Source organism: Castanea sativa, chromosome 7, assembly GCF_040712315.1.
Source record: "Castanea sativa cultivar Marrone di Chiusa Pesio chromosome 7, ASM4071231v1".
Lineage (NCBI taxonomy): Eukaryota > Viridiplantae > Streptophyta > Magnoliopsida > Fagales > Fagaceae > Castanea > Castanea sativa.
The window spans coordinates 21,541,909-21,560,889 of record NC_134019.1 but is presented as its reverse complement, the minus strand read 5'-3'; the positions used below and the strand labels follow the sequence as shown (position 1 = coordinate 21,560,889).

Genomic DNA, 18,981 nt, shown 5'->3' with positions numbered 1-18,981 from the left:
TTGGGCTAATCCTCTGACTACTAGGTTTGAATTTTGATTTTTTGATGGGGGATAAGTGTACCTATGAACTATAGGTAAAGTTGAAGGAAAAATAACTGCAAACTTTATGTGAATTTGACAAAGCATGATCATATATATTATAGTTAGAGTTCATACATCATTTTGACTCTTTTGAATTCTTTGATTACACGGGCCTCAAGAGTTGGACTTAGGCTATTACCCTAATTGGTTTTGGGTCCAAAGATATATTTCAAGGATGCACATAAGAATTGAACTTGGGCTTTCACTGTAATCGATTTTAGAATCTGAAAGCCAGTATTCAAACATGCGCCTAACATTGGACTCTAAAACCAATGTTCAAAGATGCGCTAAACGTTGGACTTGAGCCTTAAGCAAGCAAGGGTTAAAACAAGGCGAAATTACGATATTGGTCCCTTAAGTTTACAATGTGTACGTAATCGGTCCCTCAAGTTTGAAGGGTGCGCAATTGGTCCCTCAAGTTTTCAAAATGAGCAATATAAGTTATTTTACTAACTGTTATTAACGGTGTTACTTATGTGGCTAACGAACAATAACTTGAAATTTTATTTTAATGATATGACATATTCTAATTAAAAAATTACAAATTAAAATTACAGAAACAGATTCCAACATTTTTTTTTTTTTTTTGTTTATATTTTTGTTTTTTTTTTGCGTAAATTGGAATTTTATTAAATGTAAATAGAAACACCTTAAAAAGTCTTACAACACCACGAACTTCACAGCCCGACCGGGCTGATAAAGATACACACACTAACAAGACATATATTAACACAACAACTACACAAGACGGCAGCAAAATACAAAAACAGAGTAAACTAAAATAGCTAAACATTTGAAGACACTCCACGGGATGAAACAAAATCCACGGAATCCCAGTAGAGGCATAGCAGCAAAAAAGCAGGACATGTCTCATATAGCACTTTGCAGCATCTTTGCTTCTCTTTTGTTGTTTCTTTCTTTTATTTTCTTTAAATGTTTCATTTGGTTTGTGTTTTGTGGGTGAGGGTTAAACTCAAATGGGTTTTGTTTTCTGGGTTTGAGATTCTATTTTTATGAATTTTGTTTTGTTGGTGGGGTTAAATTCAACTGGGTTTTATTTTATTTGAAACAAGAAGACCACAAAAACAGCAAAATAGTAAACACCAACAAAAAAACAAAAAAACAAAAAATGAAGAAGAAGACCTTAGACCACCAGTGTGTGGGTTCGTGCAAGAGAGATAGGAAATAAAAAGAAAAAGAAGAAGACAATATGTGGGTTTTGTGCAAAGAGCCGAAAGAAAAAAAAAGGAAAGAAAAGAAAAAGTCATTTAGAAGAGAAGAAGTTGTTTGTGTTCACATCAGTGGGTCTCACGAATTTTGATATATTTACAATTGGTAGAAAAAAAAAGAGTTTGTTTTTTAATTTGGTACTGTTGTAAAATAAAGTTTATCATGTGTACTTTTAATTTGTAATTTTTTAATTAAAATATGATACATCATTAAAATAAAATGTTAAGTTATTGTCCGTTAGTCACATAAGTAACACCGTTAATGGCAGTTAGTAAAAAAATGTATATTGCTCATTTTATAATTTTGAGGGACCAATTACGTACGTTTCAAACTTAAAGGACCAATTGCGCACACAAGGTAAACTTGAGGGACCAATATTGTAATTTCGCCTCAAAACAATAGCAAACAATGACCAAATTAATGGGTTAATATATATATATATAGAGAGAGAGAGAGAGAGAGAGAGAGAGAGAGATTTTTGAAAGGCTTGTTTTGAAAAAATGAAAAAAAAAAATAGTCATTATGCATTTAATAACAATTACCTTGTGGCATAATGAGCGATTTTCTCATTTTGAAATTTTTTAAATTTATTCAATACTGTCACAAGTATACGTTTGGAAGGGTTTTTTTTTTTTTTTAATTATTATTTTTGCATTTAATAACAATTATTTCGGGGCATAATTGAAGGCAATTAATGCCTATGCGTGTATTTTTTTTCCCGTGTGGCCCCTATATCTGTTTTGAATTCAAACTCGTTTTGAATTATGAAATAATTTTGGCCGAATATCTTGTTATATTACAAAAACAATTAAGACATAACAATTGATTTATGCACTAATTATGATTTTTTTACTAAATTATAGCATGTGAATTTATGGCTCCATGCACCTACTTCGTTTTTTATTATTACTAGTGTTTAACCCTTGCAATGCGCGGGATCATTTTATGAATTAGAAAACAATCAACTTAGCATATTATACTTAATGTGATGATAAAATAGGGAAGGGGGTTGATGGTTAGTTGTTCAGATAATGATGTTAATGTGTAGGTGTTCTTCTAAAAGACAGACGTAACTTAGCATCAACAAATGTAATAGTTAGTTGTTCATTTTCGTGGTTTTTTTCTTTTTCTTTTTTTGCGGGTTCTTTCCTGAAAGTTTCACAGGTTTTAAATTGTATTTTTGGGTTTTTCAAAAAAAAAAAAAACTATTTTTAATATAATAAAAAATAATTATAATCATGACCATGGGTGATTCATCAACTTTGGGCTTAATCAATTTATCCCGACAGGCCCAATCATAAATTCCATATTTTTGTTGCTAATATGCCAAATTTATAACACATTAGTGTCTAGATTGGCATGGCAATCAAAATAGTTCATTTTGCAAACTTTAAAAATTACTATTAATGATAAAGCACTACTAATTAATACCATGTTTATAACCCTTCTTTCAACCTGGATTTTTGCCCAAAATATGGAGTTTGGTCCATTCATTCAACACACTATTATTTTAATCTTTTGAACCTGTGGGAAACTACAAAGTTGAAGTGCAGGTAGAAGCATGAACACAATTTTCCGCAAGCCACATATATATATACACACACACATACAAAATATCATATTCTCTCTACCCGTACCCACATTTACCATTCCACACCATCCAACTGATTAATTGCACATGTTAAAAACATGGTGAAAATAACACTAAGTTGAAAATTCCATATGATCATTGATAGACAGATTTTAAAATGGTCTTTAACCAGGATTAGATGTCCATATTTTATTGGTGCAGTAGAATTTATAGCAAATTTTTAAGTATTATTTCATTCTCATAATGACTAATAAAGTATCTATATATAAATCACTCCATAATAAAAAGAAGTATCTGTAAATCAATCAAATCTTTGATACCCCTTTGCAGCTTCTGCTTTGTGGTCATGCTACATTGGCTGCTGCACACACAATGTACATTACACTTTCAGATTTCAAATTCTACAATTTCAATTACTCTTCAAAAACAGCAGAACAGGTAGGATGGAAAACAGGAATTGAAAATTAAATTGAATTCTGTAGTTGCTATTTTTCCTTCTGATCTTAGCGTGCTAGCTGCTGCTTCATTTCAAATAGTGAGAACGCTTTCTCTTTCTTAGTGCTCCACCCCCCCTTGAATAGTAAGCGGTAAGTCATTGGTTCAAATCCAATAATAGGTAAAACTGGCTGAAACCCCTATTTTTGCTAGCATGACGGCAAGTACAGAAACAAATGTTTAATACCTTGCAGTTCAGAAACAACACACATCAAACTTATTTTCAATTAGTATTCCCGAAAATTTTGAAGCTGGAAAGAGAACTAACAGAAGTATATGAGCTTGATAAAAATCATTAGTAATAAGTAGGACAAAGCAAGAGAGATGAAAATCAACCATTTGTTCGACAGGTAAACCCTTTTCTAGTATTACATTAATACATATCAATGCCCAACTTGCTCAGAAGAGTCAGACTGAAAGACCAGAAGTAAACAATGTTCCTTCTCAGAAGACTAATGCTACTGCTTCACAACCAATTGATAAGCCTATTCCAGCAGGTGTTCTAGGGCATCTTACAAACAATTACTTTTGGGCAAATGGGAAGAATTGTGGCAACTTTATCATAGTATGATCCTAGTGAAGCATGTAGAGATTATTTAGATTATATACAATAGTCATTTTTCCTAGATTTCTACTTTGTTTTAGTGTTTTTCCTAAATCCATAGGGCCTTTGGATTGTTTTGGGTACTCAAGTCTTGGGACTGGTATATTTAGAGAAAAGAAACATATTATAAATCAGAATCCTTCTTTGCATTTGTTATCCAAGATAAAGTAAATCCATAAAATCTAAAAAGTATCAAAGCGGGGGTGACTGAAGTATGCTGGAGTATAAAAACAATTCAAAAAGAAAACAACCAAGGTTAGCCTAAACTCATATCTGACAAAAATTACCAAAAAAAAAAAAAAAGAGAAGAAAAAGAAGAAGAAGAAGAAGAAAGAAAAAGAAAAAATGAACTCCTAGAAGATTCATCCAATCGTAAATATAATTGAGAAGTGATTTTGAAGGAACTGCATAGACGAAGGTATAAAGATCTCTTTCGTTCTATTTGCCTACTCTAATTACCTTGTGGGGCTTTGATAGTTTAGGTGGGTTCTTATTGAGAGAATGTGTATACCTCTGCTTCTGTATATTACTCAACTTAGATGTAGCATGTGTTTTTCTACATGATGGATTCTATAAGGATCATGCTTGCTATTTACCTATTTTTGGCTTCAGTCTTTCTAGAACCAAATCCTTCTTACATAACCACCGTCAACAAAGTCTTGCTTAACATCAAATTATTATAGCAGGCAACAACCTAGTACTAAAAAAAATTAAATAAATTTGCACAGCCTCTAAATAGAAACCAAATTAAACCAATTTCCATATTATAGTTTTGCAAAAAAATCATGTTTGCACAACTTCTAAGCAAATGTCAACAATTTTTCTACTTTTTTTTTGTTAACTTTGTGGTAACTATAAAAAACCTTGCAGACTTCAATCACCATTCATACATTATAGATATTGCAGCTTATACATGTTATCATGTGATATTCAAAATTAGGGAAATAGATTTGGCTGCCAAAAATTCAATTGGAAAGACTTCTATGACATAATGATGCAGCAACCAATATATAAATATACTGTCTAACAACATTTAAGAAGAACAATTTTTATTTTTAAAAAATGTACATTTGAACTATCTGAATTCTAAATTAGAATATAACCTAAATTTAGTATAATGGTTTTCATATAAATACAGCTTTATATATAAAATGTTAGTTGAATTCTAATTCAAACCACCTAAATGCAATGCAAATCAATTTAAAAAGTCAAATGCAAATCAACTGTAAGTGCAAATCAATCTAAAAGTTTGTAATTGAATGTCACTGAAATGCAATAGAAAAATAAAAGCACTCAATGGAATCAACCCACCGTTTGTAGAGACAACCAACCATTTAGTCACACTTGGAAAGGATGCTTCAACTCACCCAAATAAATAAGTGGAGCACGATCTAATATACCTAGATTAAATTCACAAACAAAACAAACACAATCAAAACCGATTGAGATCAAATACTCTTTGCCCTCCCAAATCACTCTTAAACATGCAACTTAGAATAAGATCCGAATTTTCACTTTGTAGAAATACTGGAGCAATTAGAAATATTTCTAATTTCCTGTAACTTGCAACTTGGTGACTATATTTTAAAACTAAGACAACCACACGATGAAATTATGTTAAGCAATTTTATTACTCAAATTTGCACGCAAGCACGGCCCACACACACACAATTTTATTTCATCGCCTCTCTCTTTCTCGGCCTCTCTTTGTTTCATCGCTCTTCCGATTCCGAAATCTAGAATGTGAACAATTGAGGGAGAAATACATAGAAATCGGAACACTCAAAGTAGAGTACTAACATCACCAATAAACAAAAGCAAAATATTCATCCAAAGAACAAATGATAAACCCTAGATCCGACAAAAATGAAAAAAAATCAAAGTAGATCTAAGCGATCTGGAATCTGATTGATTCGAAATTGTTACCTGGTTGAACTTGAGGGCGTGCAGATGAAAATGTCAAACTGAAAAGTGAAGAGAAAAACTTAATTTGAATACCAAAATAAAAAACAATCCAAACAAAATATCAAAACCTAATCATAATTAATAAACAAACTTAAATCGAAGATAAAAACTCACTGGTGAAAGAAATTAACGGACAGTTAGATGAAGAAATTTGTCAGGAAAGTGAGAGACATCTTTCCATTCTTGATTGCAAACTGTGGAAATATTTCAATGGGCTTCTATTTTTTTTTTCATCGGCAGGGAAAATCTTTTCTTTTGGCCGTTTGTGTTAACAAATGGAAAGAATGGATGATTGTGTGTTTTGGGTTTCAGTTTTAGAGCGTGTAGTTTTTGATTTCTCGATCTCTCTCTCCTTCTCCGTTCTTTGCCTCTCTATTTTTAACATACCTAAAAAGGCAGTCAAACGGTGTTTTAAAAAAAAAAAAAAACAAATCGGTTATTTAATTTACACATTTTTTTTAATTGCAAACGTGGTCGGGTTTAAAAAGCCAAGCGTTATAACGGGCGGCTGTATGTTTTAAAAACTATATACGTGTTTGAATTTTAAGTAGGCAGTTATCCTATTTGTCAACACGTCCTTAAATGCAGGAACCAACTTTCTCTCAACTTCGTCTATTATATATATATATATATATTATTATTGTTATTAGAAAAAAAAATGCACTTCATTTTGAATTTGGATAGTCAAAACATGCACTTTATGGAAACAAATCGCATGCAATTATGAGCGATTTTCTCATTTTGGGATTTTTTAAAATTTATTTATTCAATACTGTTAAAGTATATATATTAGGAAGTGTGTTATATATATATATATATATATATATATATATATATATAGAGAGAGAGAGAGAGAGAGAGAGAGAGAGAGAGAGAGAGAGAGATACACGTAGTGAGTGTTTGGATCCCACGTTCATGGCCACGTTTTGCGTTTTCAGCCTTTTTTTTTTTTTGAACCAACGCCTAGTGCATTGTTCATGGGACATGAACAATATTTTTTAGTGTAAACAGTAATCGAAAATTATTTTTTTATTATTTTTAATTTTCAGCAAAATAAGCGGTATCCAAATGCACTCATATTGTTTTTTAATTAGTCATTATGCATTTAATATCAATTATCTTGGGGCATAATTGAAGGCAATTAATGCCTATGTGTTTAATAATTTTTTCTTTGTGGCCTCTATATCTGTTTTGAATTCAAATTCGTTTTGGATTGTGAAATAAGTTTGGCCGAGTTTATTATTATACTAGCTTGTAACCCCATGCATATGCATGGATATACTTAAAAGATATACATTAAGATGTATAGTATAATAATCTTACATATATAATTTGAATATTATTTATAGTCATTCTTATATATTTTTTAACTCTTTAAAAAGTCTTGTATGAATGTTATTAGGTAGAAAATGTAAATTGTCCATTTATAAAATATTTTTATATTCATTAATTCTAGACTCTTTGGTTTTCTATACAATAACTCACTTGAATGAATATTTATGATATGGTCCAACATTTGATTCCAAAATTAAGAAATAAAACTCACTCTAAAAATAAATAATTTGGGACATATGGCGCAAAATTGGACTTCAATTGTAAAATTTAATTGGATTTTCTCTAAGTTTTACATATATATATATATATAATTTTTGTGCCGAAATGAATTGTTTTTAGTTATAAAAAAATGCTCATAAATATAAAATAATTCAAACTCTCTCTTCCTTTAATTTTATATATAGTGTTAGATATATAATTATGTTTTTTTTAATAATTTATATATATTGGACTCATCATTTTCTACTCTAAATTAACTTATTTGGTACAAAAATTAAAAAACGTCAATTAGATGGAACACGTGCCATAAAATTAAATTCTAATTGAAATCTAATTTTTACACTGAACTAACTAACTTGGTTCAAAATTTTAAAATTTTTTATTAGATAGCACACGTGGCATAAAATTAGACTCTAACTGAATTCTAATTTAAAATCTTAAAATCTAATTGGATTTTCTCTCGTCTTTACTTATATATATATATATATATATACATATATATATATATATGATTTATAAACTTGAATTGTTTTTAGTTCTAAATAAAAAAGACTCATAAATATAAAATCATTCAAAAATTTATGTTTTTTATGGTTTACTTATATTGGACTCCTTGTTTTTTACACTAAATTAACCCATTTGGTACAAAAATTAAAAAACTTAGATTAGATGGGACACATATCGTAAAATGAAATTCTAATTGAAATCTAATTTTTACATTGAATTAACTTACTTGGCACAAAAATTTAAAAACTTAGATTAGGTGGACAAGTGGCGCAAAATTAGACTCTAATTGAATTTCAATTTGAAATCTAATTTGATTTTCTCTCAGCTTTACCTATTGTTATTGTAAGGACCAAAATTTCCAACCAGATATTAAGCCCACTTCAAAAACTGCAAGTGGATCCAATCACCCTAGGCCCAAAACAAAGAATTTATAGAGAGGGAACAACACAATAACCGACAGATATGTCCCGAGGATACCATTCAATATATAAGGAATTAGAAACCCCCCCCCCCCCAACAAGCTTGCCCGAGGATAATATATTACATTCAACTATCATTATTCCTACTGTTTTCAGAGTTCTTTTTCTTTCTCTTCACTTTGTCCTCCTCCTATTTCTAGCCCCCTTCATCTTTATATATACTCCCTCTTCCTTGCATCTCCAACGTCCATCTTCCACCTAACCCCTTTCTCATGTTGACACTTGTCCGATTGCTTGTAGAAGGCAGTAGAAAGGAACTGGCTAGTTGTGATTTTGCACTATTTAGGTCACCTCCACATTAATGTGGTTGATAAAGTTGTTGTTTCTCATTTAATGCGGCCAAGAAACTAGGTACAGAGTAATCAATGTAGAGTCCACATGCTATCTACCCTCAACCCAAATATTTTCACTCTCTTGGCCATATATCACTAGTCTACCCTTTGTACTTCTCCAAGCAACCTCGTCTTCGGGTCTTCGGGTCCTCGGCCATCATCATAGATAAGATCTCTTTCGTTCCTTGATCTTCATACTCGGTCCTTGGGCCCCCACAATAGCCCCTTAAAACTTGTGCTATTTATTCTAGATTAAAAGCCAAGTTTTAACTTTGCAAAAAAGCTATCCATGTGCCACTTGTTTTCTCACGTGGTAACGTCCTTTCGCTTCTTGTGACATGTTCTTGACGCTTTGGAATTCACGATCGGTCATTTATGGTGTCAGGCGGCTCCTTGTCTCCCCATGTTCTACGGCTCGATCAGAATTGTACCGTTCTGATTTTCCCCTTAGTTATGAGCGGGAAAATTACCGCTTATTTTTGCCTCTATATAAACAAGACCTAGGGCTGGCTGAGATTCATTTTGAGCATTTTGAAGGAAAGGAAACTCCCAAGGAGCAATTTTAGCGTTCATTCAGAGGTGTGTTGGTTTTCTTGTTGATTCTTCTTTTGTGATTTCTTTTTTTTCCTTTATTCTTTCTATAAAATTTAATGGGTAGATATGCTAAGCTAGTAAATACCAATGAGGCGAGGGCAATTTTTAAGGCTCAGTATAGAATTCCTGATGCTGTTGAAATTGAACACTGTGAAGAAGGAGAGTGGTTAGTCCTACCAAGGCCTCCCGAGTTTGTAGTAATTCCTATGATCGCCTTTATTGAAGGTGGGATGGAAATTCCCATGGGGAGGGTGACTTGGGATTTCCTCCTAAACTATAGATGAACCCCAATCCAATGTTCCTCCAATATCTTTAGGATTTTGGGGTGTGCAAATGCCATAAACCGTAAGATGGGGACTAACCTTACTTGGCACGACGTAAACTGGGTGTACAATTGCCAAAAGGGAGAGAAAACTAAGTACTATATGAAGTGTAGGGTTCCCACCGTTAGGCTAATCTCCTGACTGCCTGATTCGAGCAAAGGCATGGACGAGGATTTCCTTATTGTCTCGGGGCATTGGTACGATGGATTACACTGCCCTACCCAAGAAGGGGAGACAGGTAGGGTTCCCAAAGACCGAAGCAAGACTTGGGATTTTTTATTACATAATGATTCTGTACTCGATAAATTTCACTAACGGTATTCACCCTTTGTGGCAGACGAATATCACACTGCTTCAGCTAAACATTTGGTAAACTTCCAAGACCTAAACAGAATCCTCAGGTCGGAGATATTTTTGCATACAGGCGGACAACTCAGAGTGGCACACGTTATTCTCGGCTACAAGCCCTCTACTAAGTGTTTTCAAAGCCCAAAAAACGTTGTTAGAGCCAAGGATTTGCACTTGGCGGTAATTGACGTGACTGTACCAGGTTTTTTATTGACCGAACCTCTTTCAGAGGGGACCCAAGACGCCCAGCTTCCAGCACCACTAGCAGCCCGACTCCTCTATTCCCAAGAACCCCCCATCTCTTCTGAGTACGAGGAAAATAAGACTGCACCCGAGCCCATTCATCCTGAGGTGACAGAAAAAGATTTCAAAGTCGTTTATTGCGAAGATACTCCTAGTACTTCCGCATCTCACTCTTCGAGAGACATGGGTTTTCAAGAGAAAGAACTAGATCTCCTTGCCCTGCTAAAAGCCCATGCTAGGGACTCTTCCCCAGCTGTAGTAGTACTACCCCGACCAGTCACTCTGGTTGTGACACGTGCCTCACTTGCTAAGGTCATAGACAAGAAAAGGAAAAGAGGTCAAGGAGGCAAAAGCTCCGTAGAAACCGAGGAAGAAGAGACTGTTAAGCCACCCGCTAAGGAAATCTAAGATGAAAAAGGGCAGCCCAAGAAGTCTGCACACACTGGGACTTCTAAAGAGACGAGCGGAGACCAATCTAGAAAGGCTTTAATTTGGAGACCCATCTTCACTTTGAGCTCAGGTAATCCAGTGCTTGATGATGCCAACCTGAGGGACCCTAAGAAGGGTAGCTCAAGTTTGGTGGCAGAATGCCTGGAGAAAGCGCTATGCTTATCTGAGGATATGGCTGAATTAATGTCTTTCCGGAAAAGAGAAGTCTTCCTGTTTTTGAAACAAGACCTAGCTAAGGTAATACATCATATCTCCGTACTAGCACAAGTTTATTTCTTTAGATGTAACATACACATTGTTGTTCTTTTTAACAACTTGTGTCCTTGGTAGGCCGTCCAAGCCGCTTTTATGGTTGAGGAGTGGGTAGATCATTCCTTGGACTCAGCAAGAAAGGCTGAAAACAGTCTGGAAGCTACAGTAAAGGCTCAAACTGAGGCGGAGCAAGAACTGAAGGACACCCTTGCCCAGTTGTCAGAGGTTGAAAAGGCCCATAGGAATGCAGAGTCTGCACTCCAGAGCTATGAGAAACAAGCGGTCGATGCACTGGAAGCCCAGAAAAAAGCCCAAAATAGACTGTCTCTTACGATGGTAGAGCTGAAACAAACGCAGAAACAATTAGAGGCTAAAGACCAAGAGAAAGCTGAGGCTGAGCAAGCAGCATATGATGCCAGCATGAAGAAAACAGCAGAGAGCCTTGTTGCTCAGCCCAGGGATGTTGCTCGTTCATTCTGCTTGGAAGTGTGGGGCCATGCCTTGGATGCTGCGGGAGTATCTACTGAGTCTAAGCTTTGGGCTCCAGACAAAGTATATTACCCTTCCGCATTACAACTAGCACCCACTCCTCCAAAGCTTCCAGCTGACTCTAGCTCCATTCCTCCTTCTTTCACGGTTCCCCCAGATCAACATCCTTCCTCCGCTTTTGCTAAAGGAAGGCAAAGGAAAAAGAGAAGACATGCCACCAACAACTGATTTGATAATCGTGGAGAATGAAGAGGGTGTGGTCAAGGTTGTGCAGTCGAAAAGGAAGAAAAAAGACAAAGAGTAAGAGAAAAAAGAAACTAAGGAAAAACAATCAACTGCTTGAATCTTTAGCCTGAGGAACTTAATGACATTTTTTATAATGGGCCAATGAATTAATGGTGCCTTGTTTGTTGCGTTGTATCGGTCTCTAGTTTTAACAACAAAAACAATCCGTTGAAATTATTATTATTATTATTATTTTATATTTACGCTATTTATTATTATAGACAGTTTTGTACATACATTTTATTTCATGGACTTCATTTTCTTTATTTCACATATTTTGTTCCTGTCCTTCTTGCTCAGTAATTGATTCGTGGGGTTTTATCACATTACCACAACTTTACTAGTACATTAACTTATAAAATTTTTGCAAACTAGTACATAACATTTACCTGAAACTAGACTTAGAATCTGCAGAATATGCTTTTTTGTTACGCTCCAGGGCTATGACCCCCAAAAATTAAGCTAAGACCTAATTGTACCTTATTCCTAGAATGCTTTTGTGGCATGTTAACTTGCCTTAAACTTGTGGTCAAAATAGCCAAACAAGGCTTAGATTCAGTTTAACACTTAGAAGATTTTACCAACATGTTAATTTTCCTTAGGTTTGTGGCCGAGGATCCGAACAAGACCTAGGTTCAGTTTAACACTTAGAAGATTTTGCCAACATGTTAATTTTCCCTAAGCTTGTGGCCCGAGGGGCCGAACAAGGCCTAGGTTCAGTTTAACACTTAGAAGACTCTGCCGTAATAATAATTACTTTAATGCACCAACAAAGAATGGCAAAGTAAGACATATTAGCAAAGTATTCAACAAAAGAGGATATTATATTATTAATAATAGTAACGCCACATATTGTTTACATTCCAAGGGCGAGGGATTACATTTTCATCCAAGTCTTCCAAGTAATAAGCCTCCATACCTGCTACAGACGTGACTCTATAAGGCCCTTACATTTTACCCCATGCAGGATTTTTTGCTGTCCCCACTATCTTTTTTAATACAAGATCTCCTGGCATTAATGGCCTTAATTTCACCCCCTTGTCATATGTTTTTTTGAGCTTTTGCTGATAGTTGGCCATCTTCACGCTTGCTACTTCTCTTCTTTCCTCAACAGTATCAAAATTATCGAGGAGCATGCGATGATTGCCTTCAAAACTATACTGTTTAGATTTCAAGGTTGGAAATCCTAACTCTAGAGGGATTACTGCTTCCATCCTACATGTCATTGAGAAGGGCGTCTCACCGGTCGATCTACGGGGGGTAATGCGATACGTCCATAACACATGAGCCAATTCTTCTACCCATCTTTCTTTAGCATCATCTAGCCTCTTCTTCAGTCTAGCCAAGATGACCTTGTTAGTGGCCTCAACTTGACCGTTTCCTTGAGGATAAGCTGGTGTCGAATACCCATTCCTTATTCCCAAATCCCCACAGTACCTTCTGAAGGCTTTACTATCAAATTGAAAGCCATTATCAGATATCAAAGTATGTGGGACTCCAAAATGAGTAACAATATTCTTCCAGATGAATCTCTTTGCATCTACATCTCTAATGTTAGCTAGTGGTTCAGCCTCTACCCACTTAGTAAAGTAATTTGTGCCGACGATGAGCCATCTTCGATGTCCAACGATGTCCAAGCCCCACCGAGAAAATGGCCATGGGCTGGATAATGGGTTTAAGACTCCCCCTAGTTGATGAATGTTTTGGCGCATTCCTTTGACACTAGTCACATTTTTTTGCGTAATCTTAAGAGGTTTTCTGCATATTTGGCCACCAATATCCCTGGGTTAGAGCCTGATGAGCTAGGGAGCTCCCACCAGTGTGACTCCCACATATGCCTTTATGTAATTCTTCTAACATGGGCTCTACTGCTTTAGGATGTACACACAAAAGATACGGACCCGAATAAGAACGCTTGTATAACTTCTGCTCCTTGGAGAGCCAATAACGAGTAGCATTCTTGTGTACCTTTCTACCCCAGTCTTGTTTTCGGGCAGTATAACTTGTTTTGAAAAGGTTACAATAGGGTCCATCCAACTCGGTCCCACCTGAATACTGTGAATACCAACTGTCGATGTGCTGGGGAGACTGGAATTTATCATATCCTCTACCAATACCACCCAAGGAAGCTTCGATCCCAAATATGTGGCAAGCATACCCAATGAATCGGCGTGAGCATTATGTCCCCTAGGGATTTGCTTCACTATAAAACTCTTGAAACTGTTTAAAGCACACTTCACCCTACTGAGATACCCTTGCACCCTCTCATCCCTAGCTTCAAACTCCCTATTGACTTGCCCAAAGACTAACTGAGAATCACAATATAATTCTACCACTTCTCCCCCCAATTTTCTAACCATTTAAGCTCTTGCCAGAAGAGCCTTATACTCGGCCTCATTTTTGGTGGCTATGAAACCCAATCGTAATGATTTTTCCATGATTAACCTCTCGGGAGTAATCAACACAATCCCAATTCTTGCTCCTTTTAGGTTAGATGCCCCATCTGTATACACTTCCCATGGGGGAGCATTGATGGGTAAGGTAGATGTCACCGCTAAGATTACTTCTTCTTTCTCAAGGTTATCCTTGGTGAACTCCTCCACAAAATTAGCAAGGACTAGTCCTTTGACGGTTGTTCGGGGCATATACTTGACATCATCAGCTCCAAGCCTTGTTCCCCATTTTGCTACTCGGCCTGTATAATCTGATTTCCTTAGGAGAGCTTGTAAAGGAAGTTGGGTGAGCACTACTACCGTGTGGGCTTGAAAATAATACGGAAGCTTTCTCGTAGCATGTACAATAGCTAACACTGCCTTTTCCAAGGGTAAGTAACGCATTTCAGCCTCTTGTAGAGATTTACTAACGTAATACACAGGTTTTTGGATTCCATCATCATTCCATACGAGGACAAGGCTGACAGCATAATCAATGACCTCCAGGTAGGCGTACAACACCTCCTCCTTCTCCAGCCTAGATAGTATCCGTGGACTAGCTAAATATTGCTTTAGATCTTCAAAGGCTAGAGCGCATTCCTCAGTCCACTGAAAATCTTTCCATTTGTGCAAGAGCTGATAAAAAGGACGACACCTGTTCGCGGATCAAGAGATGAACCCGTTTAATGCAACTGCCATACCAGTCAACCTCTGCACCTCCTTGGGATTACGAGGCGGATGTAAGCCAACTATGGCCTTAATTTGGTCGGGATTAACTTCGATTCCTCGATGCGTTATCATTTAACCAAGAAACTTCCTTGAACTGGCCCTAAAAGAGCACTTGGAGGCATTCAGACGCAGCTTGTGCTTTCTCAGGATTGAGAATGTTTCTTCCAAGTCTGCCAAATGCTCTTCCACCTTCTTGCTCTTAATCACCATATCGTCAATATAAGATTCCATATTCCGCCCTAACTGTGACTATAACATTCGAGTCACCATTCTCTGATAGGTGGATCCTGCATTCTTGAGACCAAAAGGCATTACCCGATAATGATAATTGCCATTGGGGGCACGGAAAGTTGTTTTCTCCTGATCAGATAATGATAATGATAACCTTGAAAAGCATCCACGAAACTCATCCGAGGATGTCCCATAGTAGCATCTACTAGCTGATCGATTCTTGGAATGGGGAAAGGGTCTTTTGGGCACACCTTGTTTAGATCAGTAAAATCTATGCAAACTCTCCACTTCCTGTTCTTCTTTTTAACTACCACATTATTGGCAAGCCACTCAGGGTAAAAAATCTCTTTAGTAGCTCCAGCTTGTTTCAGCTTGTTTACTTCTACCCTTACAGCTTCGACATGATCTTGAGACGCACGCCGATGAGGCTGTTTGCGGGGCACAGCCTTGGGATTGACATTTAATTGATGACAAATAAACTCAGGGTCGACCCTCGGGACGTCATACATCGTCCAAGCAAAAACATCAATGTTGGCCTCCAAAAACTTTACCAACTTTATTTTTTCCAAAACAGGCAGATGGGATCCCACCTGGAAATACCTTTCCTCATCTTCCCCTATTAATACCATCTCGAGGTCTTCAGCTGAATCTCCACCCATCTTGGCACCATGTCCCAAGGTAGGGTTCTTTAATTGCTATATTGTTTTTTAATCTGCCCTTATCTCCAAATTCTCAGTTGTCCTAATGATTGCAGATACCAAACATTTCCTGGCCACTGACTGACTACCAAATAACACTTTTACCTGTCCACTGGTGGGATACTTGACCTTTACATGCAAAGTCGACGATACTGTAGCCATGGCATGCAACCATGGTCTGGCCAAGATGGTCGTGTAAGGTGAATAGACCTTTACAACTATGAAATTAACTTGTACTTCCTCGTCCTCAACCTGTACGGGCAATCTAATCATCCCTTGCGGAATCACCGGCTTTCCATCAAGGCCTACCAACGGTGAGTCATACCTTTCAAGGTCCTCAGCATTCAAATTTAAACCATTAAACAAATCGGTATACATAATTTCTGCTCCACTTCCTTCGTCAACTAGAACTCATTTCACATCATACCCCCCGATCCGAACAGTAACTACTAAAGCATCGTCATGCGATTGGCATGTTCCCTCCTTGTCCTCCTCAAAAAAAGCTAAGGTAGGAATTTCCGACAACTTAACCTTCTTAGCAATTTGATTACCCGTCTCCACGACATGATCTCCAAGGCCACTCCGCACGGACATGACCCTGGAATATGTCCCAAACTCTCCCCCTGGCTTTGCTAAAATGATGTTTATGGTGCCCAACTCTGGTCGAGGAGTATTGCCACAGTGCGATCCATCCCTATGATGCTCAAATTGTCCTCTCGGTTGACATAAGAAATGGTTAAGCTTCCTCACTCTTGCCAGCTGGCTCAAATGATCACGTAACGTCCTACATTCCTTTGTGGTATGTCCCTTATCCTGATGATAATGGCAATGAAGGCTTTGATTTCTCAGGGATGCATCTCTACTCATTTTATTAGGCCATCTAAAATAAGGCTCATTCTGTATTTTCTCCAATATCTGATACACTGGCTCTTTGAACAATGAATTAACTAAAGGAGTCCCTATCGGCGATGAATGACCTAGAGGCTCTCTTCTGGGGCGATTGCCTTACTAACCCACTCCCCGAGGATCTTTTCTCTCCGGGAACATTTTTGTTTTACCTTTACCCTAAATTTGATCCTCCTCAACTCGTTTATACTTATCTATGTGATCCATGAGCTGGCGTATATTTAAGGCAACTTTCATCATCAACGATTTTCTTAGACCATGTTCAGTAGGGAGCCCCACCTTAAAAGTCCTCACAGCCACATCTTCGACATCGCCATCAATCTCATTATAGGTTTCTCAGTACCTATCTGAGTAAGTTTTAAGAGTCTCTCCTTCCCTCATTGCCATAGATAACAACGAATCTAAAGGCTTAGGGACCCTACTGCATGTTATGAACCGAGCCCCGAACGCTCTTGTTAGCTCCTCAAAAGATGCTAAAGAGTCTTCTTCTAAAGCATCAAACCAACGCATGGCTACCGGCCTAAGGCTAGAAGAAAAAATTTTACACATCAAAGCTTCATTATTTGAATGAATTGCCATTTTCTGATTAAAATGGCTAACATGCTCCACGGGATCAGTCCTCCCGTTATAGATGGTAAAAGTAGGTTGAGAGAAATGATGAGGAAGCTTTGCCTTGTTTATCCTTCTTACGAAAGATGATTTAGAAATTTGCCTCAAGGCCTTACTCATAGCATCATTCCTCGTGCCTTGATATGACCATCCCCCTACTTGTTTACCCCTACCTTTCTTAAACTTGTCTAAAGAAGCAAAAATAGAATGGGATTCGCTAGGGGGGGATTTGGACCCATGGTGATCATCCCAACCCTTTCCAACCTCCGAGCCATCACTAGATGAATAGGAAGGACTCCTTCTATTACTCCGCCTTTGTTTCAGCTTTCTGCGCAAATGATCTATTTCTGACTGCATCTTTTGCAACTCTTCATCACAAGAAACACGATTCCTAGTGTGAGAATGACTTCTACTTGGACGATCACTATGATACGACTCCACAACCACACTTGGGGTGCGCAGTCTATTACCTCCCCGCTGCATGCTTAAAGATTGGTTCTCCCTCTTTGAACCAACCAATTCTTCCCTATCTTGGCTTGCGCTTGTCATTTATCCTCAAGACAAAACCTCCCGCTTTATTGTTCCCACAGACGGCGCCAATTGTAAGGACCAAAATTTCCAACCAGGTATTAAGCTCACTTCAAAAACTGCAAGTGGATCCAATCACCCTAGGCCCAAAACAAAGAATTTATAGAGAAAGAACAACACAATAACCGACAGATATGTCCCGAGGATACCATTCAATATATAAGGAATAAAAAAAAACCCCCCCAACAAGCTTGCCCGAGGATAATATATTACATTCAACTATCACTATTCCTACTGTTTTCAGAGTTCTTTTTCTTTCTCTTTACTTCGTCCTCCTCCTATTTCTAGCCCCCTTCATCTTTATATATACTCCCTCTTCCTTGCATCTCCAACGTTCATCTTCCACCTAACCCCTTTCTCATGTTGACACTCGTCCGATTGCTTGTAGAAGGCAGTAGAAAGGAACTGGCTAGCTGTGATTTTGCACTGTTCAGGTCACCTCCACATTAATGTGGTTGATAAAAGTTGTCGTTTCTCATTTAATGTGGCCAGGAAACTAGGTACAGAGCAATCAATGCAGAGTCCACATGCTATCTACCCTCAACCCAGATATTTTCACTCTCTCGGCCATATATCACCAATCTACCCTTTGTACTTCTCCAAGCAACCTCGTCCTTTGGTCTTTGGGTCCTCGGCCATCATCATAAATAAGATCTCTTTCGTTCCTTGATCTTCATCCTCGGTCCTCGGGCCCCCACAGATTTTATATATATATATATATATATATATATATATATATATATATATGTAGATTACAGAAAATTAAGAAATGCTAACAATTAATTTATGCACTAATTATGATTTTATTTTTAAATTAGAATTTACGGCTTCATTACTTCTTTTTGATTTTGAATAGCCAAAACATGCACTTTATGGAAACAAATCATATGTAATTATGATCGATTTTCTTATTTTGGGATTTTAAAATTTTATTTATTCAATACTGTTAAGGTATATATTTGTTGT

General features: G+C 36.8%; 2 protein-coding genes across 2 annotated transcripts; both read right to left on the bottom strand.

Moving 5' to 3' along the window:
• Positions 1 to 12,769: 12,769 nt before the first annotated feature.
• LOC142644139 (uncharacterized) lies at positions 12,770 to 14,182 on the bottom strand. The gene is made up of 2 exons (XM_075818817.1): positions 13,791 to 14,182; positions 12,770 to 13,580 (listed from the first exon to the last, which is right to left on the bottom strand). The coding sequence occupies exons 1-2, from the start codon at positions 14,180 to 14,182 to the stop codon at positions 12,770 to 12,772; spliced, it is 1,203 nt and encodes a 400-aa protein (XP_075674932.1).
• Positions 14,183 to 15,921: 1,739 nt separating this feature from the next.
• On the bottom strand, positions 15,922 to 16,779 carry LOC142644138 (uncharacterized). The gene is made up of 2 exons (XM_075818816.1): positions 16,340 to 16,779; positions 15,922 to 16,237 (listed from the first exon to the last, which is right to left on the bottom strand). Exons 1-2 carry the CDS (start codon positions 16,777 to 16,779, stop codon positions 15,922 to 15,924), a joined length of 756 nt encoding a protein of 251 aa, XP_075674931.1.
• Positions 16,780 to 18,981: the final 2,202 nt, after the last annotated feature.

Excerpts from the sequence above, each read along its gene's own strand:
- LOC142644139 (XM_075818817.1), bottom strand. The coding sequence starts at position 14,182 with ATGGTTAGAAAATTGGGGGGAGAAGTGGTAGAATTATATTGTGATTCT. Across the intron at positions 13,581-13,790 it reads AACAAGACTGGGGTAGAAAG|AAAACCTCTTAAGATTACGC; the intron begins GTACACAAGAAT and ends CCAAATATGCAG.
- LOC142644138 (XM_075818816.1), bottom strand. The coding sequence starts at position 16,779 with ATGAGTAGAGATGCATCCCTGAGAAATCAAAGCCTTCATTGCCATTAT. Across the intron at positions 16,238-16,339 it reads GTTACTGTTCGGATCGGGGG|GTATGACTCACCGTTGGTAG; the intron begins GTATGATGTGAA and ends GGACCTTGAAAG.